The sequence below is a fragment of the Oncorhynchus kisutch genome, linkage group LG3 (genome assembly GCF_002021735.2).
Source record: "Oncorhynchus kisutch isolate 150728-3 linkage group LG3, Okis_V2, whole genome shotgun sequence".
Classification (NCBI taxonomy): Eukaryota; Metazoa; Chordata; class Actinopteri; order Salmoniformes; family Salmonidae; genus Oncorhynchus; species Oncorhynchus kisutch.
In genome coordinates this window covers 49,473,351-49,501,033 of record NC_034176.2, presented here as the reverse complement: position 1 = coordinate 49,501,033, position 27,683 = coordinate 49,473,351, and the positions used below count along the sequence as shown (strand labels likewise).

At 43.2% G+C, this 27,683-nt stretch overlaps 1 protein-coding gene across 2 annotated transcripts in view; it reads right to left on the bottom strand.

The window, feature by feature from the left end:
* The window catches only part of LOC109884341 (zinc finger MIZ domain-containing protein 2), a 71,761-nt gene that overhangs the window by 8,884 nt on the left and 35,194 nt on the right, over positions 1–27,683 (bottom strand). For both annotated transcript variants that reach the window (XM_020476310.2, XM_020476316.2), the window contains exons 2-16: positions 24,299–24,385; positions 19,442–19,556; positions 18,978–19,171; positions 18,134–18,314; positions 17,375–17,599; positions 16,703–16,912; positions 16,417–16,515; positions 15,989–16,163; positions 13,934–14,075; positions 13,269–13,479; positions 12,948–13,053; positions 10,598–10,755; positions 10,211–10,278; positions 10,026–10,094; positions 9,487–9,731 (exon numbers count right to left, since the gene is read on the bottom strand). In XM_020476310.2, the coding sequence (XP_020331899.1) occupies positions 9,487–9,731; positions 10,026–10,094; positions 10,211–10,278; positions 10,598–10,755; positions 12,948–13,053; positions 13,269–13,479; positions 13,934–14,075; positions 15,989–16,163; positions 16,417–16,515; positions 16,703–16,912; positions 17,375–17,599; positions 18,134–18,314; positions 18,978–19,171; positions 19,442–19,556; positions 24,299–24,348 (2,248 nt within the window). In that variant the 5' untranslated portion in view covers positions 24,349–24,385. The remainder of the gene's footprint in view (positions 1–9,486; positions 9,732–10,025; positions 10,095–10,210; positions 10,279–10,597; positions 10,756–12,947; positions 13,054–13,268; positions 13,480–13,933; positions 14,076–15,988; positions 16,164–16,416; positions 16,516–16,702; positions 16,913–17,374; positions 17,600–18,133; positions 18,315–18,977; positions 19,172–19,441; positions 19,557–24,298; positions 24,386–27,683) is intronic.

Sequence of the window (27,683 nt, the reverse complement as noted above, 5' to 3'; positions counted from 1 at the left end):
GTTTGTTATCCACTGGGAAAGTCATGTCTACTTCCAGCTCCACTTCCGTATAAAGTCCCATACTGTTTTTGACTGTACTTCAAGAATACATAATGGAATTCATGAAAATGCAGTCATTTAAGATACAGTGCATTCGTAAAGTATTCAGACCCCTTGACTTTTTCCACATTTTGTTACATTACAGCCTTTTTCTAAAATGGATTAAATAGTTTTTCCCCTTTATCAATCTACACACAATACCCCATAATGACAAAGTAAAAATTAGTTTGATATTTTTGCAAATGTACTAAAAGTAAACTGAAACATCATATTTACATTAGTATTCAGGCCCTTTACTAAGTACTTTATTGAAGCACCTTTGGCAGCGAATACAGCCGAGTCTTCTGTAGCAGGTTATCATCAAGGATCTCTGTACTTTGCTCCGTTCACCTTTGCCTTGATCCTCACTAGTCTCCCAGTCCCTGCTACTGAAAAACATCCCCACAGCATGATGCTGCCACCTCCATGCTTCTGTAGGGATGATACCAGGGGGCCTCGCGAGTGGATCAGTGGTCTAAGGTACTGCATCGCTCTGTCGCAGCCGGCTGTGATCGGGAGCCCCATGTGGCGGCAAACAATTGGACCAGCGTTGTCCGGTTTATGGGAGGTTATGTCCTTGTCCCATCGCACACTAGCGACTCCCATGGCGGGCCGAGTGCAGTGCACGCTAACGCGGTCGCCAGGTGCTTCCTCCGACACATTGGTGCGGCTGGCAGCCGGGTTAAGTGAGCATTGTGTCAAGAAGCAGTGCGGCTTGGTTGGGTGTCAGAAGATGCAAGGCTCTCCACTTTCTCCTCTCCAGAGTCCGTACGGGAGTTGCAGAGGTGAGACAACATTAACTCCAATTAGATACCATGAAATTGGGGAGAAAAAGGGGTAAACAGTTTTTTTTAAAGGGATAATGCCAGGTTTCTTCGCTTGGCATTCGGGCCAAAGAGTTCAATCTTGGTTTCATCAGATCAGAGAATCTTGTTTCTCATTGTCTGAGAGTCTTTAGGTGCCTTTTGGCAAACTCCTAGTGGGCTGCCATGTGCATTTTACTGAGGAGTTGCTTCTGACTGGCCACTCTACCATAAAGGCCTGATTGGTGCTGCAGAGATGATTGTCAATTTCTTGCCTTCATTTCTCAGAACAAGAATAGACTAATGAGTTTCATAAGAACGTTCTTTGTTTCTAGCCTGTAATCGAACCCACAAATGCTGATGCTCCAGATTCTCAACTAGTCTAAAGAAGGACAGTTTTATTGCTTCTTTAAAATCTGCGCAACAGTTTTCAGCTGTGCTAACATAAATTGCAAAAGTGTTTTCTAATGATCAAGTATCCTTTTAAAATGATAAAACATGGATTAGCTAACATCGTGCCATTGGAACACAGGAGTGAAGGTTTGATGATGATGGGCCTCTCTACGCCTATGTAGATATATATGACCATTTAAAAAATATATATAATAATCAGCCACTCCCAAGCTACAATAGTCATTTACAACGTCTACACTGTATTTCTGATCAGTTTGATGTTATTTTAAAATGGACAAAAAATTGCTTTACTTTCAAAAACAATTAAATTTCTAACTGCCCCCAAACTTTTGAACGGTAGTGAATATATAATTTTTGCCTGTTTTGCTTGTTATTTTGGCATTAATACATGTCACATATCAGTTTTAAAAAAATGTATTGAGTTAACAAAGCAGCATACAAACATTGTCTCTTTCTTGCTTTCTTGAGAAAGGCAGCTCCAAAATGCAGGTGTTTCAGCCAAGCTCAGTGCTTTCTGTGGTGGAAAATACAGAGCGTCATCCCTGATTGGCTCAGTTTTCTGTCATACTTAGGCTCAGTTTTATATCACTCATGGACAGTAAGTCATCCCCAATTCTAACCTTAGAGTAAAAAATGTTTGCCCCTTGGGTTCTGTCATAGAGTTATATTAAAAGTGCCCATCCATGAAGGCTCAAGGTCATTGGCCTCAGATATAATGTGATTTGATGTCATTCTATCTACAGTAGCTTTACTTTCAAAGTCTTAGCTAGCAGTCATCGTCAAGTCGACAATCTACTGGCAAATCCTTTTTAATCCTTGTCATATTTAGATAAATAATGGAGAAATTATGGATAGAACGTATCGGCTTTGCTGGCATGCATCCCACTTGTTTTTTTTCCCCCCACCAAGATTTACATGCTAAATTCACCAATGCTACCACTACAACTCGGGAAAGCATACAGTTTATAAGGCAACAGATAAAATAATTGATGATTAACTTAGAGGGTCTTATTTTGGTGACATGATGACCGATGCTTGGCTACCATTTGACAAATAAAAAGAAACTTGCTCTTTTGTCCATAATAACCTCATTATGTAGGTACATCTGCAAGATGTTGGCTAGAGTAGCAACGTTCCACAACCAGAGGGGTACATTCGCTATATAAAGCAACGATTTGTGACAAAACCATCAGTAGAGTTGAAAATGCTATGGAAACCCATTTAACCTGTATTATTTATTCAGTACATGGTAATTTAACCGCAAAAGTTATTTCTATGTGCAGTATGTAATCACGCACAGCATTTTATCCGCACCAAGTCAAACATCTTTGGAGGGAAAATGAAAATGTTTTTATGCAGATTTAAATCTGTCACCAATTGGATGGAAACCTAGAAAATGTCCATATTTCCTCCCCAAACAATCCCTTTTATTTTAATACAGGTTTAACTCCTAACAAACACTAACTTTTTATTTTATTTTTTCAATTTTAACACAGGCCAGGCCCTTGTGTTACTGCATATCCCAGCAACAATGCCTTGCCTTACGCCTGAGAAGAAAACATTTTGCAACAATTTGCTCAACTTGCCATTGGATCATCCATTGGCTCAACTACCACCTGGCCAAATGGCTCAATTTACCCCACAGCAACCATTTGACTGTATTAGCCTACACACAGCTACAGTGGTTCCTTTAAAAAATGCAAGCTTACACTGCGGTACATAAAGGTAATTTGTGGTTAAGTACAGTACCCTGCGTCACCACTTCATTGCGCCAGGACAGCACAAGGGGGTGTTAGAGCACTGATTATGCTTTTGGGTTCTACTGTGTCTCTAACTGACAAAGCATGGGCGACATAAACCTAAATAGAAACTGATAATTGTGCACGACTTCAGCATTACTTACTAAAACTGTTGTTACAGTAAGGTTTTTATTATTTATTTTGTTAGGATTATTTTTGCTCTTACTGTAGAAGTCTAGCCAACTCCCGACCGGTCACGTTGTACAGCGCCTGAGTAGCGCAATGGTCTAAGACACTGCATAGCAATGCAAGCTGTGTTGCTACAGATAACGGTTCAATACCCGTGCCGGCCTCAACTGGAAGACCCATGAGATTATTGTAGGATTTTGGTTTCTCTCCCTCTATAAACAGAAATAAATCATTCTAAATAACAAACTGGTCTTATTTACAAAGTCTCACCCAATGTTCAAGAATGGCCTTTTTCCTCGCTCATTTACGTTACTTGAAAATCTCCAAAATACTGTTATTTTTTAAACTTAAGGTAATAATAATAATAATAAATTATTATTATTATAGAATTATATAAAAGCCCATTGTATATTCTGTTTACATACACTTAGGTTGGAGTCATTAAAACTCATTTTTCAACCACTCCACAAAATTCTTGTGCATGATACAGGTCATTTTTCCAACAGTTGTTTACAGACAGATTATTTCACTTATAATTCACTGTACATACACTAAGTTGACTGTGCATTTAAACAGATTGGAAAGTTCCAGAAAATTATGTCATGGCTTTAGAAGCTTCTCATAGGTTAATTGACATCATTTGGAGGTGTACCTGTGGATGTATTTTAAGGCCTACCTTCAAACTCAGTGCATCTTTGCGTGACATCATGGGAAAAAATCAAAAGAAATCAGCCGAGACCTCAGAAAAAAACATTGTAGATCTCCACAAGTCTGGTTCATCCTTGGGAGCAATTTCCAAACGCCTGAAGGTACCACGTTCATCTGTACAAACAATAGTACGCAAGTATACACACACCATAGGACCACGCAGCCGTCATACCGCTCAGGAAGGAGACGCGTTCTGTCCCCTAGAGATGAACATACTTTGGTTCGAAAAGTGCAAATCAATCCCAGAACAACAGCAAAGGACCTTGTGAAGATGCTGGAGGAAACCAGTACAAAAGTATCTATATCGACAGTAAAACCAGTCCTATATCGACATAACCTGAAAGGCCGTTCAGCAAGGATGATGCCACTGCTCCAAAATCGCCATAAATTAAGCCAGACTACGTGTTGCAACTGCACATGGGGACAAAGATCGTACTTCAAATGTCCTCTGCTCTGATGAAACAAAAATAGAACTGTGTGGCCATAATGACCATCGTTATGTTTGGGGGAAAAGTGGGATGCTTGCAAGCCGAAGAACACCATCCCAACCGTGAAGCATGGGGGCGGCAGCATCATGTTGTGGGGGTGCTTTGCTGCAGGAGGGACTGGTGCACTTCACAAAATAGATGGCAGCATGAGAAAGGAAAATGATGTGGATATATTGAAGCAACATCTCAAGACATCAGTCAGGAAAGCTTGGTTGCAAATGGGTCTTCCAAATGGACAATGACCCCAAGCTTCCAAAGTTGTGGCAAAATGGCTTAAGGACAACAAAGTCAAGGTATTGGAGTGGCCATCACAAAGCCCTGACCTCAATCCCATAGAACATTTGTGGGCAGAACTGAAACAGCATGTGCGAGCAAGGAGGCCTACAAACCTGACTCAGTTACACCAGCTCTGTCAGGAGGAATGGGCCAGAATTCACTCAACTTATTGCGGGAAGCTTGTGGAAGGCTACCCAAAATGTTTGACCCAAGTTATACACTTTAAAGGCAATGCTACCAAATACTAATTGAGTGTATGTAAACTTCTGACCCACTGGGAATGTGATGAAATAAATAAAAGCTTAAATAAATAATTCTCTCTACTATTATTCTGACATTTCACATTCTTAAAATAAAGTGGTGATATTAACTGTCCTAAAACAGGACATTTTTACTTTGATTCAATGTCAGGAATTGTGAAAACGGAGTTTAAATCTATTTTGCTACGGTGTAACTTCCGACTTCAACTATATATATTGGTCATATTGTTCATGGCTCCCGAGTGGCGCACAATGGGATTGTCTTGCAGTTTTCCAGCTGTTTCCACTGAAAGAGCATGAGGTTCAAGACACGAGGGCAGGGGCACGGGATGGGCCGCTGACAGGAGACCAACCTAGCCCATGTTGGCGGAGAGTCACAGCATATTTTTCAATATACTGTAGGCCTACCATATGTGACATGAGTCTCACTAGTATTGAGTAACGTGCTGTTAAAAAGTGGTGTAGGTCTTATTTAAAGAGCGTATTGAAGTTACAAGCAATAGCCTACAACTATTTTAGCACTCTTTGCTCTGGAACAAGCATAGGGAATGGTCTCGATAAATCAATGAGATTTTTATTTTCACTGAATCTCCATTTGTGTATTGGTTAGACTAGATTTAGAAAAGCAGGGTGTAAAATGTAGGGCGACAGCTGATGCATTGGTCCAGAGCCAGACGCCATTGGCGGAGAGTCAGGGGGGAATGACACGTTGAAGTGGGCGAGGAACGAGATGGAGTCACAATCCATGCCAGGCACAAGTGAGCTCTGGAACTCCCCCTCCGACAGGCAGAGTCAACAAACCTGGCGGGTTCGTCGGGTCGTCAGTTCCATTCCTCTTCTGACAACAGAACTTGACCAACTGTTCACCAGCCATAGCAAGGGCCGTCCAGACCATTGTGCTGTTCTGCTATTCCAAGGAAGTGTAACCGAAGAGAGAGATATCACGAGTGGGCACAGAATACCAACTGGGATAGATCCAGAGGCAAATGTGGCTTACCAGTGAACCTCTGTGTGTTCATCATTAATACTGTGTCTCAGAAGTTTCTGGCCACAACTGATGCAACCAGAAAAGGCATTAAAGACAGAGTTAACGAGTACTTGAGGTAAAAGAAAAGGTCTGGACATGGCCTGCTCTCCCTTATGTAAGGAATTAGGCACTTTCCTATTTTATTACAGTATGTACTGTAGGCTATTTTTACTTGTCAGACTGCACAGTAGCCTAATAAACAAATGCAGGTGGCTTATATCTTCAACATGCTTTAAATGCTTTACTATCTTTAATGTAAAAGCATATACTGTACAGTAGTTTATTTCTTCATCACCATCGTTATGCTTTCGTTAATAAAATAATGATGAAAATACCCTCAAAACACACACGATCACATTGTACAGCTCCATTATATGGCTATTAAGCAGGGCTATATTTTGACCTTTATGGGCGGCGCACAATTGGCCAAGCGTTTCCCTCCCTCTAAAAACAGAAATAAATGTTTTGGCCTTTATTCAGATTACAATAGCTCACTATCGTTTTTTTTTAAACGAAAACCTCAAATGTCGTTATATATTATCATCAAGTTGATGGCAGTCATATAGCAGCACCTACAAAAAGCTGAGTGACTCACTCATTCATGGCTTTGGATCAAAAAATAAAAATTATTTCTAATAGTCTTTAACTTCTTGGTGACAGGGGGCAGTTTTTTTCATGTCCGGATGAAATGCATGCCCAAATTCTACTGCCTGCTACTCATCCCCAGAAGATAAGATATGCATAGTATTAGTAGATTTGGATAGAAAACACTGAAGTTTCGAAAACTGTTTGAATCATGCCTGCGAGTATAACAGAACTTATTTAGCAGGCGAAACCCCGAGGACAAACCATTCAGATTTTTGTTTTGTTTTGAGGTCACTCTTTTCAATGGGCTTTCATTGGGAATCCAGATTTCTAAGGGACCTTCTTGCAGTTCCTACCGCTTCCACTGGATGTCACCAGTCTTTAGAAATTGGTTGAGGTTTTTCCTTTGTGTATTGAAGAAGTACGGCCATCTTGAACGAGGGTCACTTGTAGTTTACTGTTAGATAGAGGCGCGTGACCAGAAAGCTAGCTACAGTTGATTTTCCTCCTGTATTGAACACAGATCATCCAGTCTTCAATTTTATCGATTATTTACGTTAAAAAAATACCTAAAGTTGTATTACAAAAGTAGTTTGAAATGTTTTGGCAAAGTTTACAGGTAACTTTTGAGATATTTTGTAGTCACTTTGCGCAAGTTGGAACCAGTGTTTTTCTGAATCAAACGCGCCAAATAAATGGACATTTTGGATATATATCGACGGAATTAATCAAACAAAAAGGACCATTTGTGATGTTTATGGGACATATTGGAGTGCCAACAAAAGAATCTCAAAGGTAAGGCATGAATTATATTTTTATTAATTTTCGTTTTGTGTCGCGCCTGCAGGGTTTGTTTTGGGTTTGTCTTTGTTTACGGAGGTGCTACCCTCAGATAAAAGCATCGTTTGCTTTCGCCGAAAATACTTTTTGAATTCTGACATGTTGGCTGGATTCACAACAAGTGTAGCTTTAATTTGGTATCTTACATGTGTGATTTCATGAACGTTTGATTTTTATAGTAATTTATTTAAATTTGGAGTCACGTCATATATTGTAGGCCTACTGTAGGCGACATGAGTCTCAAAAGCATATTGAAGTAAGAAGCAATAGCCTACAACTATGTAAGCACCGTTTCGCACTGCTCTGAGACAAGCATGGGGACGGTCATGGTCTTGATGAATCAATTAGATTTTTTATTTTTCACTGAATCTCCGTTTGAGTATTGGTTAGATTAGAATTAGAAAATTAGGGTGTAGAAATGTTATGCTCTTAGTGTAACCTTTATTTAACTAGGCAAGTCAGTTAAGAAAAAAAATCTTATTTACAAGGACAGCCTACTCCTTCCTCCCCGACGGGGAATTGAACCCCGGTCTCCCGCGTGCCCGCACGACACAGGTCATCTTTAGCTCAATAGCCCAGTACTGTAATCCTGACCATCACGTTGTACAGCACCATATTTTCTGTTCCATCCTAACGGAAACCCAGAGCGTTTTTCGTTTTTCTTGGAATAGAACCACCATAATATTAATCAAATTAATTAAGCAAGTACCAGTGAAAAGTATGGTAACACCTACTCATTCCAGGGTTGTTCTTTATTTTTACTATGTTCTACATTGTAGAATAATAGTGAAGACATCACAACTATGAAATAACACATATGGAATCAGTTAAGAACAAATTCTTATTTACAAGGACAGCCTACTCCTTCCTCCCCATCGGGGAAGTGAACCCCGGTCTCCCGCTTGCCCGCATTTTCTAGTATAGCCATTATTGAAGGCTATCAAATGCTTCTCAAAGATGCACTCTGGTGGTCAAACTAGCACTAACAATGGTACCAGTGGTTCACACTTAAATGTGCCATAGAATTCTGCAATTTATGCATATATATTATAGAATTTATGCAAGCAGTGCTGCAATACGCTGCTACTTTTAAAGGAGGAACCACTGTACAAGGATGCACTTTCTAGATAGGTTTAGGATCTCATACTGAAGCTTATAGAGACCCCCAACTGGTGTTAAATAAAACAATATAGATGCAAGCATCATGAAACCGACCAGTTTTTTGGACCTAACTTGCTTACCACTTTTTCCATGTGATTTCTTTCTTCACAGATTCCACGAAATTATCACTTTTACTCTTACCTACACGCACATATTGCCTGAATTACATCATACCCCTGCACAATGACTTGGTACCGAGTCAACTCCTTGTATATAGCCTCGCTATTGTCATTTTATTGTGTTACCATTTCTATTATTTAGCAAACTTGTAATTACTTTTAATTCTGCATCGGTGGGAAAGGACTCTAACTTCTTAGAGCTGCGATCCCGTTAACGGGGATAAACATCCAGGGAAATTTCAGAGCGACAAACAAAAAATACATCATTGTAACATTAGATTACAATCAATAAATTACAACATTCAAATGATACCAAGAATATGCATATCCTTGCTTCTGGGCCAGAGCTAAAGACAGTTAGATTAGGGTTGATTGAGAAGAAGGGATGCAGCCATAAGAAGCGAAGTAAGAATTTGACAGTAAAGTGTACACACCTATTGTATTCGGCGCATGTGACAAATAGATTTTGATTTGATGCATTGATGATATTTGGTCACAGAATACATTTATGTATAGTTTCCTAGAAACAACAGGTGGCTCAACTAACACTTTGGCTCGACTTAGCCAACTCTCCCCTATACCATTCTGTTTGTGCTGACTTTCCACGCTTTTCCAGTCCTTTTAATGCCATACACGTTTGGCAGTGACAGATTCCAAGGAGTGGAATGCTAGCAGAAATCAGGTTCTGGATTTCAGGCTACTCTGGAAGCCCATAAAAAAAATGCTTTAAAAAAGTGGATATGGAAGTGAAAATGGCACCACACTTCCCTACCACATGAGAGGAGTTAGGTCAGTCTACCTTGGCTGGGGTAGTCCGGAGTACTGCCGTTTCCCCCTGCTGGCATGGAGGGGTAGGGCGATGAGGCTGGGCCCAGGGAGGCGATCATCTCCATGACACTGGGCAGGATCATGTGACTGGGGCTCAGGGTGCGGCAGCGCTTCAGTGCCGGACCATCCGGCTCTTCTTTGATGTGAAGGTCGGGTTTGATGGGAACGGGCTTCCAGCTGCACACCGGGTCAATGGTAATCTCCTCATACTCTGAGCTGCGTGCGTGTAAAATTCAGAGATGAACGTTTTAGATACGTGGCTGCAGATGAAATAGCACCGTATTCTTTATATGGTGCACCACTTTTGACCAGATAGGGCTCTGGTCAGAAGTAGTGCACCAAATAGGGAATAGGCTGCCATTCAGGACGCAACTGTGTTTTGGGTTTTGTGAGAGACATATTGTTGAGGGGATTGGGGGGGATAATAGAGAATGGGAGACGAATATGGGGGAAAGAATATAAAGCACAATCAGGTACAAGTCAGAATGACATTGGGGAGTTGGTTCTTACTTCTGAATGTAGATGAGAATCCCCAGCATGTACTGGTCCACCTCTAGACCCTCCAGTAGAGCAGTCTTACTGCAAGGGGGAAAGGACGTAGTAGTGAGCTACAATCTATTTAGGACATAGTAGTGAGCTTCAATCGATTTGAATCCTGCAAGGAAGTTATGTAGTAGTCTACTATTCTAACGTACTTGCACACAGGACAGCGCCAGGTCCCCCTCTCACAGTTCAGCTGCAGGTAGGACTCCAGGTCAAAACACTGAAACCAGGTTGAGAGAGAGAGTAGGATTAGCCGAAAATTCATCCAGAAACAGAAACATAATATTGATCCGTCACTCACAAACCCTCACATGTGACTTCCTTGGCACTCAAGAGTTGTGTAGCCTATCTCTAGGGAACAGGTGAAGGATCAACACTGGTTGCGTCTGAAGTGACACCCTATTCCCTATATAGTACCCTACAAGTAGAGCACTATTTAGGGAATAGGGAGCCATTTCAGATGCAGCACTGTTTTTTTCCACTCTGAGGGAGCAGTGTTAGTGGAGCCGATCGGTGTGGTACTGGCAAGGAGTACTGACCTGTATGTGTCTGCAGTCATGGCCTCGCGCTGGCAGCTGGATGCGGCGGAAGGTGATGGGGCACTTGAGGGACACCCTGATAGCAGTCTGCTCCACCCCGTCCTCCCCATTCAGCCCCGGTGTCCCTGGGATGGTGCCGCTGCTGAAGTTCCTCTTGACTGCAGTGGGGAACGGGGGAGACAGTGAATTTAAGGCCTTTTCACACTGCATTTGTCTTAGCCTTGGGCTATCCTTAGCCCCATGCCAAGACTGTCCCTGTGTTAACTTAGCCTGTGTTCACTGAAACAAACTGTTCACTGAAACAAACTGTAACTTTTCTGGAGTAGAATATTGAACTTAGGTAACAATGGAACTCTGCTAGGCTAGCCCCAAAAAGTTGGCGCCAACCCTGCTCCAGAGCAGAGACAGCTAGCCCTGGGCTAAGGCTGGTGCTAACTCACTTGAGAATATGCAAGAGTGAACACTATCTTTGCCCCAGGCTAAAAGCTCCCATAGCTAAGTGCAGTGTGAACAGGGCTTTAGAGATCCATAGGCCATGCGGTGAGTGAAGTCCCTATTGTAGAGATACAGGATGTATTGCTATACTATGATGCCGTAGTGGTCAGTGCCTTATCGTGGGACAGTAGCGTAAAAGGGATGGAGAAATGAATGCACAGGTTTCAAAGGCTGTGTCGCTCATTTGGTAAAGCATGGCGCTTGCAATGTCAGGATTACGGGTTTGATTCCCGCTGGGGCCCCCAATATGAATAGTTATGCATGCGCTACAGTTAGTAGCTTTTGATAAAATCATCTGCTAAATAGCAGAGTATTTAATATTTTCTAAAATTGATTAAATACATGTTTTCCTCATCAATCTACACACAATACTCCAAAATGACAAAGTGAAAGCAGATTTTTTTTTAAATTATTTCTAAATTTATTACAAATAAATAATTATTTACATAGGTATTCAGAACCTTTGCTATGTGACTCAATTGAGCTCAGGTGCATCCTGTTTCCATTGATCATCCTTGAGATTTTGCTACAACTTGATTGGAGTCCACCTGTGGTAAATTGATTGGACACGATTCAGAAAGGCACACACTTGTCTATATAAGGTCCCACAGTTGACAGTGCATGTCAGAGCAAAAACCAAGCCATGAGGTTGACGGAATTGTCCGTAGAGCTCCAACACAGCATTGTGTTGAGGCATAGATCTGGGGAAGGGTACCAAAAGACACAGCATTGAAGGTCCCCAAGAACACAGGTGGACTCCATCAATCTTAAATGAAAGAAATGTGGAACCACTAAAACCCTTCCTAGAGCTGGCCGCCCGGCCAAACTGAACAATCGGGGGAGAAGGGCCTTGGTCAGGGAGGTGACCAAGAAGCCGATGGTCACTCTGACAGAGCTCTAGGGTTCTTCTGTGGAGATGGGAGAACCTTCCAGAAGGACAAACATCTCTGCAGCACCACTAAATCAGGCCTATATGATAGAGTGGCCAGACAGAAGCCACTCCTTAGTAAATGGCGCATAAGTGTCTCATTGGAGTTTGCCAAAAGGCACCTAGGAATCTCAAACCATGAGATACAAGATTATCTGGTCTGATGAAACCAAGATTGAACTCTTTGGCCTGAATGCCAAGAGTCACATCTGAAGGAAACCTGGCACAATTCCTACGGTGAAGCATGGTGGTGGCAGCATCATGCTGTAGGGGTGTTTTTAGCAGCAGGTCTGGGAGAGTCAGGATTGTGGGAAAGTGCAGAGATCCTTGATGAAAATGCTCCAGAGCGCTCAGGACCTCAGACTGGGGCAAAGGTTCACCTTCCAACAGGAAAACTACCCTAAGTACACAGCCAAGACAGCGCTGAATATCCTTGAGCGGCCCAGAACACGATCGAACATAGAGAAATAGCTGTGCAGCGAGGATCCCCATCCAACCTGACAGAGCTAGAGAGGATTTGCCGAGAAGAATGGAAGAAACCCCCCAAATACAGGTTTGCCAAGCTTCTAGCGTCATACCCAAGAATACCTTTTTTATACCATTTTCTAAACACATGCTTTTGCTTTGTCATTATTGGGTAGTGTGTGTAGATTGAGGAAAAATATAATTTAATCAATTTTAGATTAAGGCTGTAACGGAACAAACTATGGAAAAAGTCAAGGGGTCTGAATACTTTCCGATGGCGATGTATACTACTAAAAGCTTATTCAGACTTTGCAATAGTTTTGAGACAACTGAGAATGGCAAATGGTGGTACCAGAGGTAGTCCGAGTTCAAATGCAAGGTTTCCCTTGTAAAATAGATTTTATATCTCAATGGGAGTTTCCTGATAAATTAAAGGTTCAATAAATAAAATGCCCCACTCACTCTTAGTGACACAGTGCTCTGCTGGCAAAAGCCGTTTCTTCATCAAGCCCTGCAGCACCGAGCGTACTGACGGCCTGTGGACCAGCTGGAGCACAAACAGGTGAGACTGCAGGTAGCAAGAGCGAGGGGTAGAGAGGAGAGAGACAGCGAAATAGATGTTTGGGATTAGAGATTATCAGTGCAATAGTGAACACTCTACATAGAGGGCAACAGGTTTGACTGTGCCTCAATTTGAACTGTGACGTGAAACTTGCAGAAGAGTTGATTACAATGGTGAAACTCCATTCAACAGAGTGTAGGTGTGTGCTGCAGGACACTTACACAACAGCAGGCTGTGACCGTGATCTGGATGGTGTTCCTCCCGGGCTGACACACTTGCTTCAGGTACAGGGGCTTGTGGGAAGTCTTGTTGTCGCCACGCTGGATGGTGAGGGGCGTGGCGTTAACGCTCACCTGCACCGACGCCGGCCAGTTGGTGTTCATCTGACGGTCCTCGTGGTGGTAACACTTAAACTGGAGCTCCAAGTCCGGCCTGCGTACGGTACACACACACGCACCCACACACGCCAAATCATCTACAACAGTAATATAGTAGTATAGTATAGTATGGTTTAGTTAAGCAATAAGACCCGAGGAGGTGTGGTACTGCATATGGCCAATATACTACGACTAAGGGCTGTTCTTGCACGACACAAAGCGGAGTGCTAGGACACAGCCCGTAGCCGTGGTATATTGGCCATATATCACAAAACCCTGAGGTCCTTATTGTTATTATAAACTGGTTACCAACATAATTAGAGCAGTAAAAATAAATGTTCTGTCATACCCATGGTATATGGCCTGATATACCACGGCTTTCAGCCAAATCAGCATTCAGGGCTCGAACCACCCAGTTTATAATATAACACAGTACATTGCAGAATAGCAGGGTATAGTATAGCACAGTACAATCCAATATATAAAATGAAGAGCAGCAGAGCTCGAACCTCATCATGAGGGTTTTGTAGACGGAGTCGCGCAGCTGGAAGACGTGGTTGCTGACGGCCAGGTTGTGCTCCAGGCGGAAGGGTTCCAGCACCACGCCATCTCGTACGGGGAAGGTCAACCGCAGGTCATCGCTGGGGTTACCTGTTGAGCAAAGCCAGGCGCAATCAATCAGCCACCATGTCTCATTGTTAGACCGTCTAAACACACACAACACTAGTTTCTCTGTTTTCTGGAGGCACCGAGCCTTACTTGCGTAAATGCAGAGAAATTATGAAAACAAAGACTTCATTAACCACGTTTCCATCCACAGTTTTTATGCGAGTAATGTCATACCATATAAAAATGAATCACGACAGTTGTGATGGAAACAGGAATTTTCGGTACAAATGTATAAATCCCGATAGATAATTTGTTCATTCGACATGGTGGGATCTTTTTGTGTCGGTAAAATGGCGGTGGAAACGCATCGATGCGCAAATAACAAATATTGATATAATAACCATGATATTGAAGTAAACTTGAAATCACACGTTGACATGGTGTGTGGTCCTCCCACTACGACTCTGGAAAACATGCAGTTTAAATTAGGCTACAGATGAAAAATTATGATGAACTTCCCAGGGTGCTGAAAGTGCATGGTATGAGCGTGATGCTCCTTTCCAATAAATGCTGAGGGTCTTATTCTGGTGACATGATGATCAATGCTTGACTGCCGTTTAAATAAATATCCATAATCTTATCCATAATCTCATAATGTAGACTAGCCTACCCGCACGGTATCTGAGTCATGGCTAGATGGGATCCTGTTTTTTTGCCAAATTAACGTCAAAAGCAGATTTTGTTTTTAGCATTTTAACGTGACGTTAATTAGTCAAAAGCTAGATCACTTCTAGCCATTACCCTGTATCTGCGAGCTGCTGGCTAAAGCACATGTGCCAAGACCAGAGTAGGCACTTTTTCTATTTAACGCAACAGTTTTTGTGACACATAGAACATTAGGGGGGAAAAAACGTAAGCCAAAAATGCACATTGTGTGCACTAAGTCAGCACGCACAGTCAGTTTGGTGGAAACACACCACTGGTGGGGAAAATTGACTTATTTTCTTTATGTAGATTTTTGAATATTTGCATGAAAATCTGTCGCCAATTGGATGGAAGCCTAGCTGATCGTGGACTTCAGGAAACAACAGAGGGAGCACCCCCCATCCACATCAACGGGACCTCAGTGGAGAAGGTGGAAAGAGTTCCTCGGCGTACACATCACTGGAATGGTCCACCCACAGACAGTGTGGTGAAGGTGCAACAGCACCTCAGGAGGCTGAAGAAATTTGGCCTGTCACCTAAAACCCTCACAAACTTTTACAGATGCACAATCGAGAGCATCTTGTCAGGCTGTATCACCGCCTGGTACGGCAACTGCACCACCGCGACCGCAGGGCTCTCCGGAGGGTGGTGCAGTATGCCCAACACATCACCAGGGGCAAACTACCTGCCTCAAGGACACCTACAGCACCCGATGTCACAGGAAGGCCAAAAAGCTCATCAAGGACAACAACCACAAGAGCCACTGCCTGTTCATCCTGTAATCATCCAGAAGGCGAGCTCAGTACAGGTACATCAATGCTGGGACCGAGAGACTGAAAAACAGCGTCTATCTCAAGGCCATCAGACTGGCCACTTTAATAAATGGAACACTAGTCACTTTAATAATGTTAACATATTTTGCATTACCCATCTCATTTGTATATACTGTATCCAATACTATTCTACTGTATCTTATCCTATGCCGCTCTGACATTGCTCGTCCATACATTTTAAAATTCTTAATTCCATTCCTTTACTAGATTTGTGTATATTGGGTATATATTGTGTATATAGTGTTTTTTTTTTTTTATTACTGCACTGTCGGAGCTAGAAGCGCAAGCAATTTGCTATACCCACAATAACATCTGCTAAACACGTGTATGTGACCAATAAATTATAATTTAGCTACTGAGAGACGAGGGATTTCCAAAGCAAATTCTGTGTACGAGTGTGTCATGTTTGAGGGTTACCTGTGGGGAGTGGTGGGGGTAGGGAGTTCGTGTTTGACTTGATGTCAGGCAGGAAAGAGGGCTTGACATCATGGCCAGGAGACATGTAGGGGGGCACCGCACTGCCTGGGGTTATGGGAGGGGTGGGGTTTCCAAGAAGGGGAGAGCTTGGATAACCAGGCATCACCCTGCCCGGCTAGGACACAAAGAGAATGAGAGTAGGGTTAGGTTGCTGTACTTGGAGGACTAAAAATAGCAGTAATGTGCTGTGCTTTGAGATTTTGGCATTCAGAGGCAACATAGGTCTACATCTCTACACACAAAGACAAGCCCGGTCCCAAATCTGTTTGTGCCGTCTTTCCAACTCTTACGGCCATTGGCAAGACAGAACAAACAGATCTAAGGACCATGTTACACAAAAACATAATGAAGGTGGAATGAGATCTCACCCCATTGACTACAGTCTGGTTGAAGGTGTTGTAAACTCCACCGACTCCCCCGGCCGCTAGTGCATTTAGTGTGTTGCCCTGTCCATTGAACTGCTCCGACTGAAAGGCAAATCGCACAGCACTGGTTTGTACTCTGGACTCTAGTTTTGGTATTATTACAGTAGCCAGCCAGGGCATACACACACACATAGGAGGAGGGGTGTGAAAACAGTATAGCCCAGCAGGCTGTGTAACAGACAGACAGGAATAGGGGTTTGACAGATCCTGACACTGGTGTAGGTGTTACCTTGTAGTACTGTCCTGGGTGGGCTGGTCCCGAGGGGTACTGGCCCATGTTGCCCTGCTGCATGGGCATCTTGTGGCCTTGGTAGGAGGGGGAGGTGGCTGAGCGCTGGGGTCCCAGGCCCCCATGGTACTGCATGGGCTGCCCAGGGTAGGGCCCCTGACCAGGAGCAGGGCCAGCCATGCCTGGACCATACTGCTGCCCAGTAAAGCCCTGAGGGAGACACACAGAGGGGGCAAAATGGAAACGAGATATGTGTTCTCAAAACAAAACTGGGCACACAATTATATTTCTGGTATGATGAGGATACAAACAAATGAAAGCTATAATGTTACTGAGATAAACCTTACCAAATAAGGAAGTTGAGTTTACTTGAATTTTAAGCTCGAGAAATTACACTTTGATACCCAGCATTAATTGGAGGCTTTTACTTGCTAAAATGTGAAGTGACACCTGGCTCTTATAAGAGAATGGCCCATTTTTGTCCAAGTTGGACAGTGTAACCAAAAACAACTACATTAACGGCAAACTCTATATCAAGCTTAATAAAATGGATGGACATAGGTGTTAACATAGTATTATAATTCACACGGTATATTTTTTTACTTATGGCTGTCAGTCTACAAATGGTTTGCATTAGAAAGTATGTGAAGTAATTCGCCGGGAGAGACTCACCTCAGCATTGTATGGGCGTTTGAGTCCCTGCTGTGGCCTGGGTGGTCCATGCTGAGCCCCGGGGTAGCCTGGGTGCTGGGGCATCCTCTGACCTTGAGGGGCACCGTACATGGGCCCCATGGACGGGGGACGAGCAGGACCCATCCCTGCCGGGGACATGCCAGGGGGACCTCGGGGGCCCGGGTGTTGCATGAACTGTGTGTTGTAGCCCGCACCGCCACCCATCTGAAAAGTCCTCTAGGTTAGTGTGGGCATGTTATGGCGGGTGAGATAAAGGAAACAGAAGTCACTTTGATGTGATGTTTTCACTGGGTTACATGGTTATAATAACGTATAAATAAGGTCCACATTGAGCAGTGTTGCAAAGTCAAAGAACTTCCCTCTGTTAATTAAACATGAAATAAGCCACACACTCCTATAGCCAGCAGGGGGTGCAGTATCCACTCAGACCAACAGAGGCCACCATTTTGGTTGGATGTTTCTGCACAATACAGTCTGACAGGCAACTCCCATAAGGTGTTTGTGTCGCAACCCTTGGCTTGTGGTTATCCGAGACAATAGTAATACTATAGCAGACAGTATGCACTACAGAGTAGGATTAAGTTGTCCCTAGACTCTGATCTTGGGTCAGTTTAGCATTTTCCCCTGTAATGGTTACGGTTAGGATTTGGGGGAAGGCAAGCTGATCCTAGATCTGTACCCATGGAAAAATTCACTCTAGAGCATGTAATACATTGCCCTCCCTACCTCCTTCCTTACCTGGCCGTAGTTCATCTCCTGGTTCTGCTTCTCCTGGATAGCAGCAACCGTTGCCGTGGCTGTGGCTGTTGCTGTGGCAGCCGCTGCAGCCACCGCCGCCGCCGCCGCCTGGGTGAAGTCGGTTTGAGGGCGGATGCCGTGAGGGGGCATGCCCATAGACCCCCCTCCGTTATTGGGGTAACTGAGGGGACAGAGAAATGGTTGTTTCAAAATAAACCAACCTGGAAATAGTGTGACTCCAGTATTTCACACACAGGTACATGTTCCCCCAGTAAAACAGTAACTGTTCCGTATTACCAGAAACCATCATACTCTTGGCTACTATACAAAGACTACAGGAGGACTACTATACAACATGTATGTCTGGCAGCTAATTCATTCTGTTTTGGTTTGGACACTTGTCCCTTGTGCTCGGAGGGAACAGTTCCAGCTATTCAAAAATGAATGGTGTATTGAGAATAGTGTCACCATGAATATAAATCGATTTAGTTTTGCAGTGCACCACTCAGGATTAAATAGCCTACTAGTCGACTGAATCCACAATGGTATGAGAGGGGATGGCAAAAGGAAACTGCTGTTAATGGGTGAGTCAGAGACAGGTCTCACTAAAAGGAAACGGTTGCAGCCAAGAAGATGGACGAGGAGCTCTGACACTATCCAGCCTTCACATACTGGAGTGGGCAGAGGCATATTGCCAACACGGGTATGTGTGTGGGAGATGTAGACTCCCTTAATCTTTGCCTCCAAATCTCTCCTCTCCTTCTCCTCGAGGTAATTCCACATGAATGAGCGGAGATAAAAACACGTGGCCTGGGCTATATCGGTCGGTCTGTCTGTCGCTTACCTGCCCACGTACCCAGGCCCGGCGGGGTATCCCCCATTGCCCCTGCCGTACATGCCCTGCTGCATGTAGCCTTTGTTGGGCTCCGGGTAGCCCTGTTGACCCATAAACTGCTGTCCCATCCCAGGGCTATGGCCGGGCATCATGTTGCCCCCGCCAGAGTTCCCACCTGGACCCATCGGGTTCCCACCCAGGACCTGAGAGGGGGAGGAGAAACAAACAGGAGTGTTTACGAGGTGAATCACTATCAACCTAGTTCTAATATGATTCACCGCAATGATTCTTGTACTTTGGAATGTTGATGTATCGCCTGTGGAGGAAGGGAAGGGAGGGTGACATTATATTGCAGCTGTATGTAGCGTCCCAAATGGGTCCTGGTCAAAAGTAGTGCACTACATAGGGAATAGGGTGCCATTTGGGACACAACCTTAATGTTTGCTTTCGTGAGGTCACGGGTCTATCCATACCTGGCTGGGTGAAGGATTGGTTACCCCCCACACTGTGGTTACCACAGACAGGGAGCCTGCCGGCTGATTGCTGCCTTGCTGCCAGGACACAGGGTCATAAGGGTAGGAGCCGTCACTGAGGAGGAGGAGAGACAGAGAGATTACTGACTGGAGAATTGGGTCGTGGCCAACACTTCCTCTGTGGCCCTTCGGGGACCTCAACTATGGGTTAAGGCGGATAAGTCCTTGGAGCTTTGAGCGGATGTTGGCGGTTTGCTGAGTCAGGAGAAAAATATGGACATGCATTTATACATGTAAGCAACATGCATGCCTGAAGATTCTGGCTTTGCTATAGCCTGTGCATATTTAAAAATCTGTGCTGGGCATGTGTACCGCCTGTGCTTTACTCAGTGGATTTGCCTGTGCATGTCAATCACATTATCACACGACACTGCACCATGTCTCCATGGAGACAAAGCCATCACCTAGATACGGGTAAAAGTAGCAGTGCCAAGAGAGAAGTTACGTGTGTGACTCATACTGGATAAAACAGGACTGCTCTAGTTATTCCTGTTTGCTTTCCATAATCAGCCTTGCAGCACACATCTTGTTGAGTCTGCCACAGTGGCCACACATGCACAGCATGGTTTCTGTTATTTTGGCCTATAATTTTTTTTTTAATTCCATAAATAAAACTGTTGTTGGCCAAAATGACTAGGAGATAAAAAAAAATTTTTTTTAAATCAATCTCATTGCAAAATAATGCTTATATTCATTGATGGAAATACCAGTCGGTGGAAATACATTTGACCATCATGCTCATCAGTCTATAGGTTAATTTGCATAATAATGTGGAATTAAATTGTCCTGTGTGTATTTTCATTAGTCATCATGCATCTTATTTATCCAACACAACTGTCACACACGCACAGCATGCAGAGCTCATCAGCTGGTTGCTGCTGGAGTAAACATGCTTTTATAAGCCCATTCATTGTGCAACAATTCTAAATGCATGTGTTATACACAGTTTTGGTGATCAGTTAAAAAAAAGCTACCTTTTTAAATGTATTTATTTCTCGAACAGGCTATTGAAGCGCGCCCCCATTCACAATTCAAGTGCAGGCAACAGGCTATCATCGCGTCATCCACCACTTTACAATGTGAGCTGGAGGCAGTATCCATTTTAAAAACATTGTTTGAAACCTGAATGTTTTATTTAATTTAAATGAGGCATGTCTTACCTTCATTCAAAGTAGCCTATAGGCAAAACCCGACCATTAAAACGTGGAGGCAATTATTTTATAAAGACTTTATAGGCGGCGCGTGAGTTTCAAGTTTGGAGGAGCTTACAATTTATCCTGCCATTTCTTCCGTTTTTCGTGCCAGTTATGATTTTCATATGCGCGTTTTAATTAATGGAACAATTATAATTGCAATAATAATGTTGTCGTTTCTCAAAATCATTGTCACATGGTTAATAATAAAAATCTGAATTAAAATGATAAAGATCTAAAAGTCAGCTAATGCGAAGTCACCAACATATTGATGATACACCTTGATCCATTGGCGCATAAAGAAATGAGCGCATGGAACTAGGCCAATAAGTTCCATTGCTCTTTCACACCGAGGATTGGTGACTATCGAGGGAGATTGTTGGAAATATTTTTCAAATAGCTTACAGTGAAAAACTATAGTTTTAATATATTATCATTCGCAATGGATATAAAAAACAACACTTTCCTACATATCTACGCAGCAGGCCAGGTACTTCTATGCATGCTCAAGCGCGCACGCTCCCTTAGGAGAGAGAAACCAGACATGCTCATTGTTCACATTGAGCACTCCAAACAAAAACGAATGAAAGAAAATGCCAAATCTGGTCAATTATGGTTATGAAATAAACCACCAAAAAAATAAAAAAATATAAAAAACTTTTTCTCACAAGTGTAGCAGGTTGTGAACTCCGCACTCCAAGACCTCTCCACTCCAAGAATGAGATCGGTAAATGACAGTAATTAATGCATGCATTTACAGAAATTAATGTAACCAAATGACAAGGATTAACGGTACTATTTACTACTGGTGACATATGTAATAGGGAATTGATCAAATAAAATAAAAAGGGCAAACATTTCACACAATGAATGTCCAAGAATTGGCGGGAGACCGATGAGCCATTCTGAAGAGACTGGCCTTCACCATACCACTCCGCTTCTTCTCATCTCAAAATGTTTAAATTATACTCAAGACATTATCTTCACACATATTGTTTATGCTTTTCACTGACAGCTAGGCCTATTGCCACGCGCTGCTCAAATTGAGGGTTTCCCAAATAGGCATAAGCCTATGAGAGCTTCTGATTTGAAACAATACAAAGCAAAATGTGACATTTTTTGTTACTAATGATCATTGTTCCTCTGTGGCTAAGTTATGCTTTCTGGTGAAGTATTTTTAATGATTTCATTTATTTCTGTATAGACAGGACTAATTACATAATTTTGTCAAATGTATTTCCATCGCTCTTGCTCTTTTGGTTTTCATATCAACTTTCATTTTTTTCCAGAAGCCAAACGGTACGTCTTGTTTTGCACACTTTGTACAAAATTAAATGCAGTACGACAGGATATTTCTAAACATAGCTCTTAATTAGCAGGCTATACCTGGCATGTTCGCGTGTCTCATACCATGATCAACCGAATATGACCTCACCACCTGGGTGGTCTTAACCAATCATAGGGCAGTATGATATGGCGGTAAAATGCATCCAATTACAATTCAGTATGTTTACACATATGAATATATGAATTTATTTTAAAAGAAAAAATGTACAACATATTTTAAGAGTTTCTTTTGAATACATGCTCTGTAGTTTGAACGGTACACTGCTCTTTCTGCGGTGTGGATGTGATATGAATGTTCAGTGTCAGCTGGCTGGATGACGACTGCTGGCTTCCAGTGGCCATGCTCCTGGATTCTAAACTGACTCTCCGTCATTCAGTGGTGGCAGTGGTCTCGTGGTCTCCTGACCTGTCGTAGTTGTCTCTGTGCACGTTTTTCATGCATTTCTTTGTAGCGGACGACCTCAGGTTGCAGCTGCTGGTTAGTGCTGGGAATGTTTGAGCAAAGTCTGCGGCTCATCAACAACTGGGCTGGTGATTTGAAGTTGTCAACTGGAGTGTTGAGGTATTCAAGGAGACTGAGGTAGGGGTCTATCATCTGCTTTAGCTTTGTCCATGAGTGATTTAGCAATCTGCACAGATTTTTCAGCAAGGCCATTCATTTGAGGGTAATGTGGGCTTGTGGTGACATGTGTGAACTCCCATGCTTTTGTGAAGGATTCAAACTCATTTTATTTGTAATAGGGGCCATTGTCAGATATTAAAGTCTCTACAATGCCATGCCTGGCACGGATTGCTTTCAGCTTGTGTATCACAGCTGCAGATGTGGTGCTGTGAAGCTTGTCGAGTTTGAAGTATCTGCTGTAGTAGTCCACTGTTAAGATGTAGTCCTCGTTGTTCCAGGTGAACAGATTGGTTGCCACGACCTGCCAGGGTTGGTCTGGGATACAGCGAGGTAACATTGGCTCTGGTGTTTAAGGGGCATCGTTCAAGACATGTGGGGCATTTACTAACAATGTCCTCTGTTTGCACATTCCGTGCCAAAACAAAATGTTCTGTGCTCTCGGTTTGCACTTTTCCATGCCCATGTGTCCAGTATGTATCTTTGTCAAAATCTCTTCTGAGAATGGTAGGAATGATGATTTTCTCTCCTTTGAAGATGATTCCGTTCATCTGTGATAGTTCATCACGATGGTTCCAGAACTCAGAGGGGATTTTCTCCTCTCCTCGGGCCATCCATCCTGCATGACTTTCCTCAGGTGTAGGAGTTGTCCTTTTCTGTTTCTGCTCAGCTCTCCTCCAGTTGTGTGTCACTAACTGGTAAGTTGCTGTACACAGTGTGCACTTGCATGTCCATGCCTTCACTGAGGCTGCTGTCCTTGTAGGTAAGAAACATGGGAATGTGTGTCTGTGACAGGGATGTCTTTGCCTGGACGGTGAGTGATTGTGAATGCATATTTTTGGATCATTCTCTGTAGCCTTGGCGGGGCTACGGCTAGTGGTTTCCTCATGATTGACTCGAGGGGCTTGTGGTCAGATTTCAATGACTTGGCATCCATATACGTACTGATGGAAACGCTTACACCCGAACAGAATGGCGTACAGCCCTTTTTCGATTTGAGCGTAGTTCATTTCACAGTCAGAGATTTGAAGTAGCACTACACCTAGTCCATACTTCGACGCGTCCACTTGGAGTCTGAGCTCTATTTTGAGGTCGTAGTAGGTGATGTTGGTAGGCTAGACCCTGGCCTCTATCCAAGCAAACCAGACTGAAGTGAGGATTATATCAGCACAAAACTGTGTTGAGTAAGGTACGTTGGAGTGAGAGGTGGTGACATTTTTGCCTTGTGTGGGTGTACTTTCTCATTAAAATAAAAACTTTACTGTCACACTCTTTTCTGAACTCCCACGTTTAACCAGCCATCCTCAAAAGAAGCTCACTTTATAGGTCAGTTCATCTCGACTCTCCCTTGCCGCGTCCGACAGATATTCACAGAAAGGATGCATTTCGGGGCCCATATTCACAAAGCATCTCGGAGTATGACCAAGGATCGGTTTTGTGTTTTAAATCATAATGAAGAGGGGGGGGGACCTGATCCTAGATCAGCACTCCTACTCTGAGACATGTGAATACAGACCCTGAAAGTAACAGCCATTCTTCTCATCTACAAAACCACAAAGCTTAGAATCATCCTTATCGAATGGAGAGGGAGGAGAGATGGGGGCTGGCTGTCTGGCTGGGTGGGTAGTTGGTACACACCTGTGTGGATTAGGAGGCAGGCCAGGTTTCATGGAGTTCATGGGGTTCATCGGAAGGACGTTGGCAACTCCTCAACCAGCAGACTGCCTGAAAAACACGTGTTTAGACATGAGGCCAACTATTAAGATAGCAGTCTACTGTACCACATTGGAGAATAGACATGACAAATGTTCCTGCAATGTTCCTGTCATTTGCATATTCAGAAAGTCTATAATTATAAGAGAAACTACCGAAACAATGATTGGCAGTGCATGGACTCACTCTGTGTGCAATAACATTGTTTAACATGATTTTTGAAAGAGTTCCTCATCTCTGTACCCCACACATACAACTATCTGTAAGATCACTCAGTAGAGCAGTGGCTGTCAAACACAGATTTAACCACAAAGACCAGGGATGTTTTAGAATGCCTTGCAAAAAGGGCAACCTACAGTGGCAAGAAAAAGTATGTGAACCCTTTGGAATTACCTGGATTTCTGCATAAATAAGTCATACATTTATCTGATCTTCATCTTAGTCACAACAATAGACAAACAGTGTGCTTAAACTAATAACACACCAAGTATTGTATTTTTCTTGTCTATATTGAATATATCATTTAAATATTCACAGTGTAAGTTGGAAAAAGTATGTGAACCCCTAAACTAATGAGTTTTCCAAAAGCTAAATTGGAGTCAGCTAACTTGGAGTCCAATCAATGAAACAAAATGAGATTTTTTCGTTAGATTTGCCCTGCCCTATAAAAAACTCAAAATTTAGAGTTTGCTATTCACATGAAGCATTGCCAGATGTGAACCATGCCTCTAACAAAAGAGAGCTCAGAAGACCTAAGATTATGGGCAATGGGACCTCAGATGCTCAAAAGGTTCTACAGCTGCACCAGAGAGCACTGGTTGCATCACTGCCTGGCCTCCGACCGCAAGGCACCACAAAGGGTAGCACGAACGGCCCAGTACATCACTGGGGCCAAGCTTCCTGCCATCTAGGACCTCTATACCAGGCAGCATCTGAGGAAGGCCCTAAAAATTGTCAAAGACTCCAGCCAACCTGGTCATAGACTGTTCTCTCTGCTACCACACGGCAAGTGGTAACCGGAGCACCAAGTCTAGGTCCAAGAGGCTTCTAAACAGCTTCTACCCTGAAGCCATAAGACTCCTGAACATCTAGCCAAATTGCTACCCAGACTATTTGCATTGCTCCCCTCCCCTCTCTTTACACCACTGCTACGCTCAGTTGTCATCTATGCATAGTCACTTTAATAAATCTACCTACATGTACATGCTACCTCAACTATCCGGTGGCCCCACACATTGACTCTAATCGGTACCTCCCTCTATATAGTCTCGCTACTGTTATTTTACTGCTGCTCTTTAATTACTTGTTACTTTTCTCTCTTATTCTTATCCATATTTCTTTGAAAGTGCATTGTTGGTTAAGGGCTCGTAAGTAAGCATTTCACTGCAAGGTCTATCTATACCTGTTGTATTCGGCGCATGTGACTAACAGAATTTGATTTGATTAAGAATTGTTGACTTGCATAAACCTAGAAAGGGTTACAAAAGTATATCTAAAAGCCTTGATGTTCATCAGTCTATGGTAAGACAAATTGTCTTTAAATAGAGAAAGTTCAGCCCTGTTGCTACTCTCCCTAGGAGTGGCCATCCTGCAAAGATGACTGCAAGAGCACAGTACAGAATGCTCATTGAGGTTAAGAAGAATCCTAGAGTGTCAGCTAAAGACTTACAGAACTCTGGAACATGTTAACATTTGTTGACGGGTCTACGATACGTAAAACACTAAACAAGAATGGTGTGCATGGGAGGACACCACAGAAGAAGCCACTGCTGTCCAAAAAAAACATTGCTGCACGTCTGAAATTCGCAAAAGAGCACCTGGATGTTCCACAGCGCTTCTGGCAAAATATTCTGTGGACAGATGAAACAGTTGAGTTGTTTGGAAGGAACACACAACACTATGTGGGTTATGCCGTGGGGGAGATCTTTGTTTGCTATACTCGGCCTTGTCTCAGGATGGTAAGTTGGTGGTTGAAGTTATCCCTCTAGTGGTGTGGGGACTGTGTTTTGGCAAAGTGGGTGGGGTTATATCCTGTCTGTTTGGCCCTGTCCGGGGGTATCATCGGATGGGGCCACAGTGTCTCCTGACCCCTCGTCTCAGCCTCCAGTATTTATGCTGCAGTAGTTTGTGTGTCGGGGGGCTAGGGTCAGTCTGTTATATCTGGAGTACTTCTCCTGTCATATCCGGTGTCTTGTGTGAATTTAAGTTTGCTCCCTCTTTCTTTCTCTCTCTCACTCTCTCTCGGAGGACCTGAGCCCTAGGACCATGGCTCAGGACTACCTGGCATGAAGACTCCTTGCTGTCCCCAGTCCACCTGGCCGTGCTGCTGCTAAATTTTCAACTGTTCTGCCTGCGGCTATGGAACCCTGACCTGTTCACCGGGCGTGCTACCTGTCCCAGACCTGTGGTTTTAAACTCTATCTCTACCGCTCCTGCTGTCTCTAGACTCTCAATGATCGGCTATGAAAAGCCAACTGACATTTACTCCTGAGGTGCTGACTTGCTACACCCTTGACAACTACTGTGATTATTATTATTTGACCATTTATAAACATTTGAACATCTTGGCCATGTTCTGTTATAATCTCCACCTGGCACAGCCAGAAGAGGACTGGCCACCCCTCATAGCCTGGTTCCGCTCTAGGTTTCTTTCTAGATTTTGGCCTTTCTAGGGAGTTTTTCCTAGCCACCGAGTTTTTTCTCTACACCTGCATTGCTTGCTGTTTGGGGTTTTAGGCTGGGTTTCTGTACAGCACTTTGAGATATCAGAATTGTAAGAATGTAAGAATTTATAAAACACATTTGATTCGACTATGTGTGGAGGGAAAAAAGGCACAGCATACCAACATCAAAACCTCATCCCAACTGTAAAGTATGGTGGATGGAACATCATGGTTTGGGGCTGCTTTGCCGTTTCAGGGCCTGGACAGCTTGCTATCATTGACGGCAGGGTAGCCTAGTGGTTAGACTGTTGGACTAGTAACCGGAAGGTTGCAAGTTCAAACCCCCGACCTGTCAAGGTAGAAATCTGTCGTTCTGCCCCTGAACAGGCAGTTCACCCACTGTTCCTAGGCCGTCATTGAAAATAAGAATTTGTTCTTAACGGACTTGACTAGTTAAATAAATATTATTATTTTTTACGGAAAAATTAATTCCCAAGTTAATCAAGACATTTTGCAGGAGAATGTAAGGCTATCTGTCCGCCAATTGAAGCTCAACAGAAGAAGATGGGTGATGCAACATGACAACGACCCAAAACACAGAAGTAAAATCAACAATAGAATAGCGTCAACAGACAAAAATACGCCTT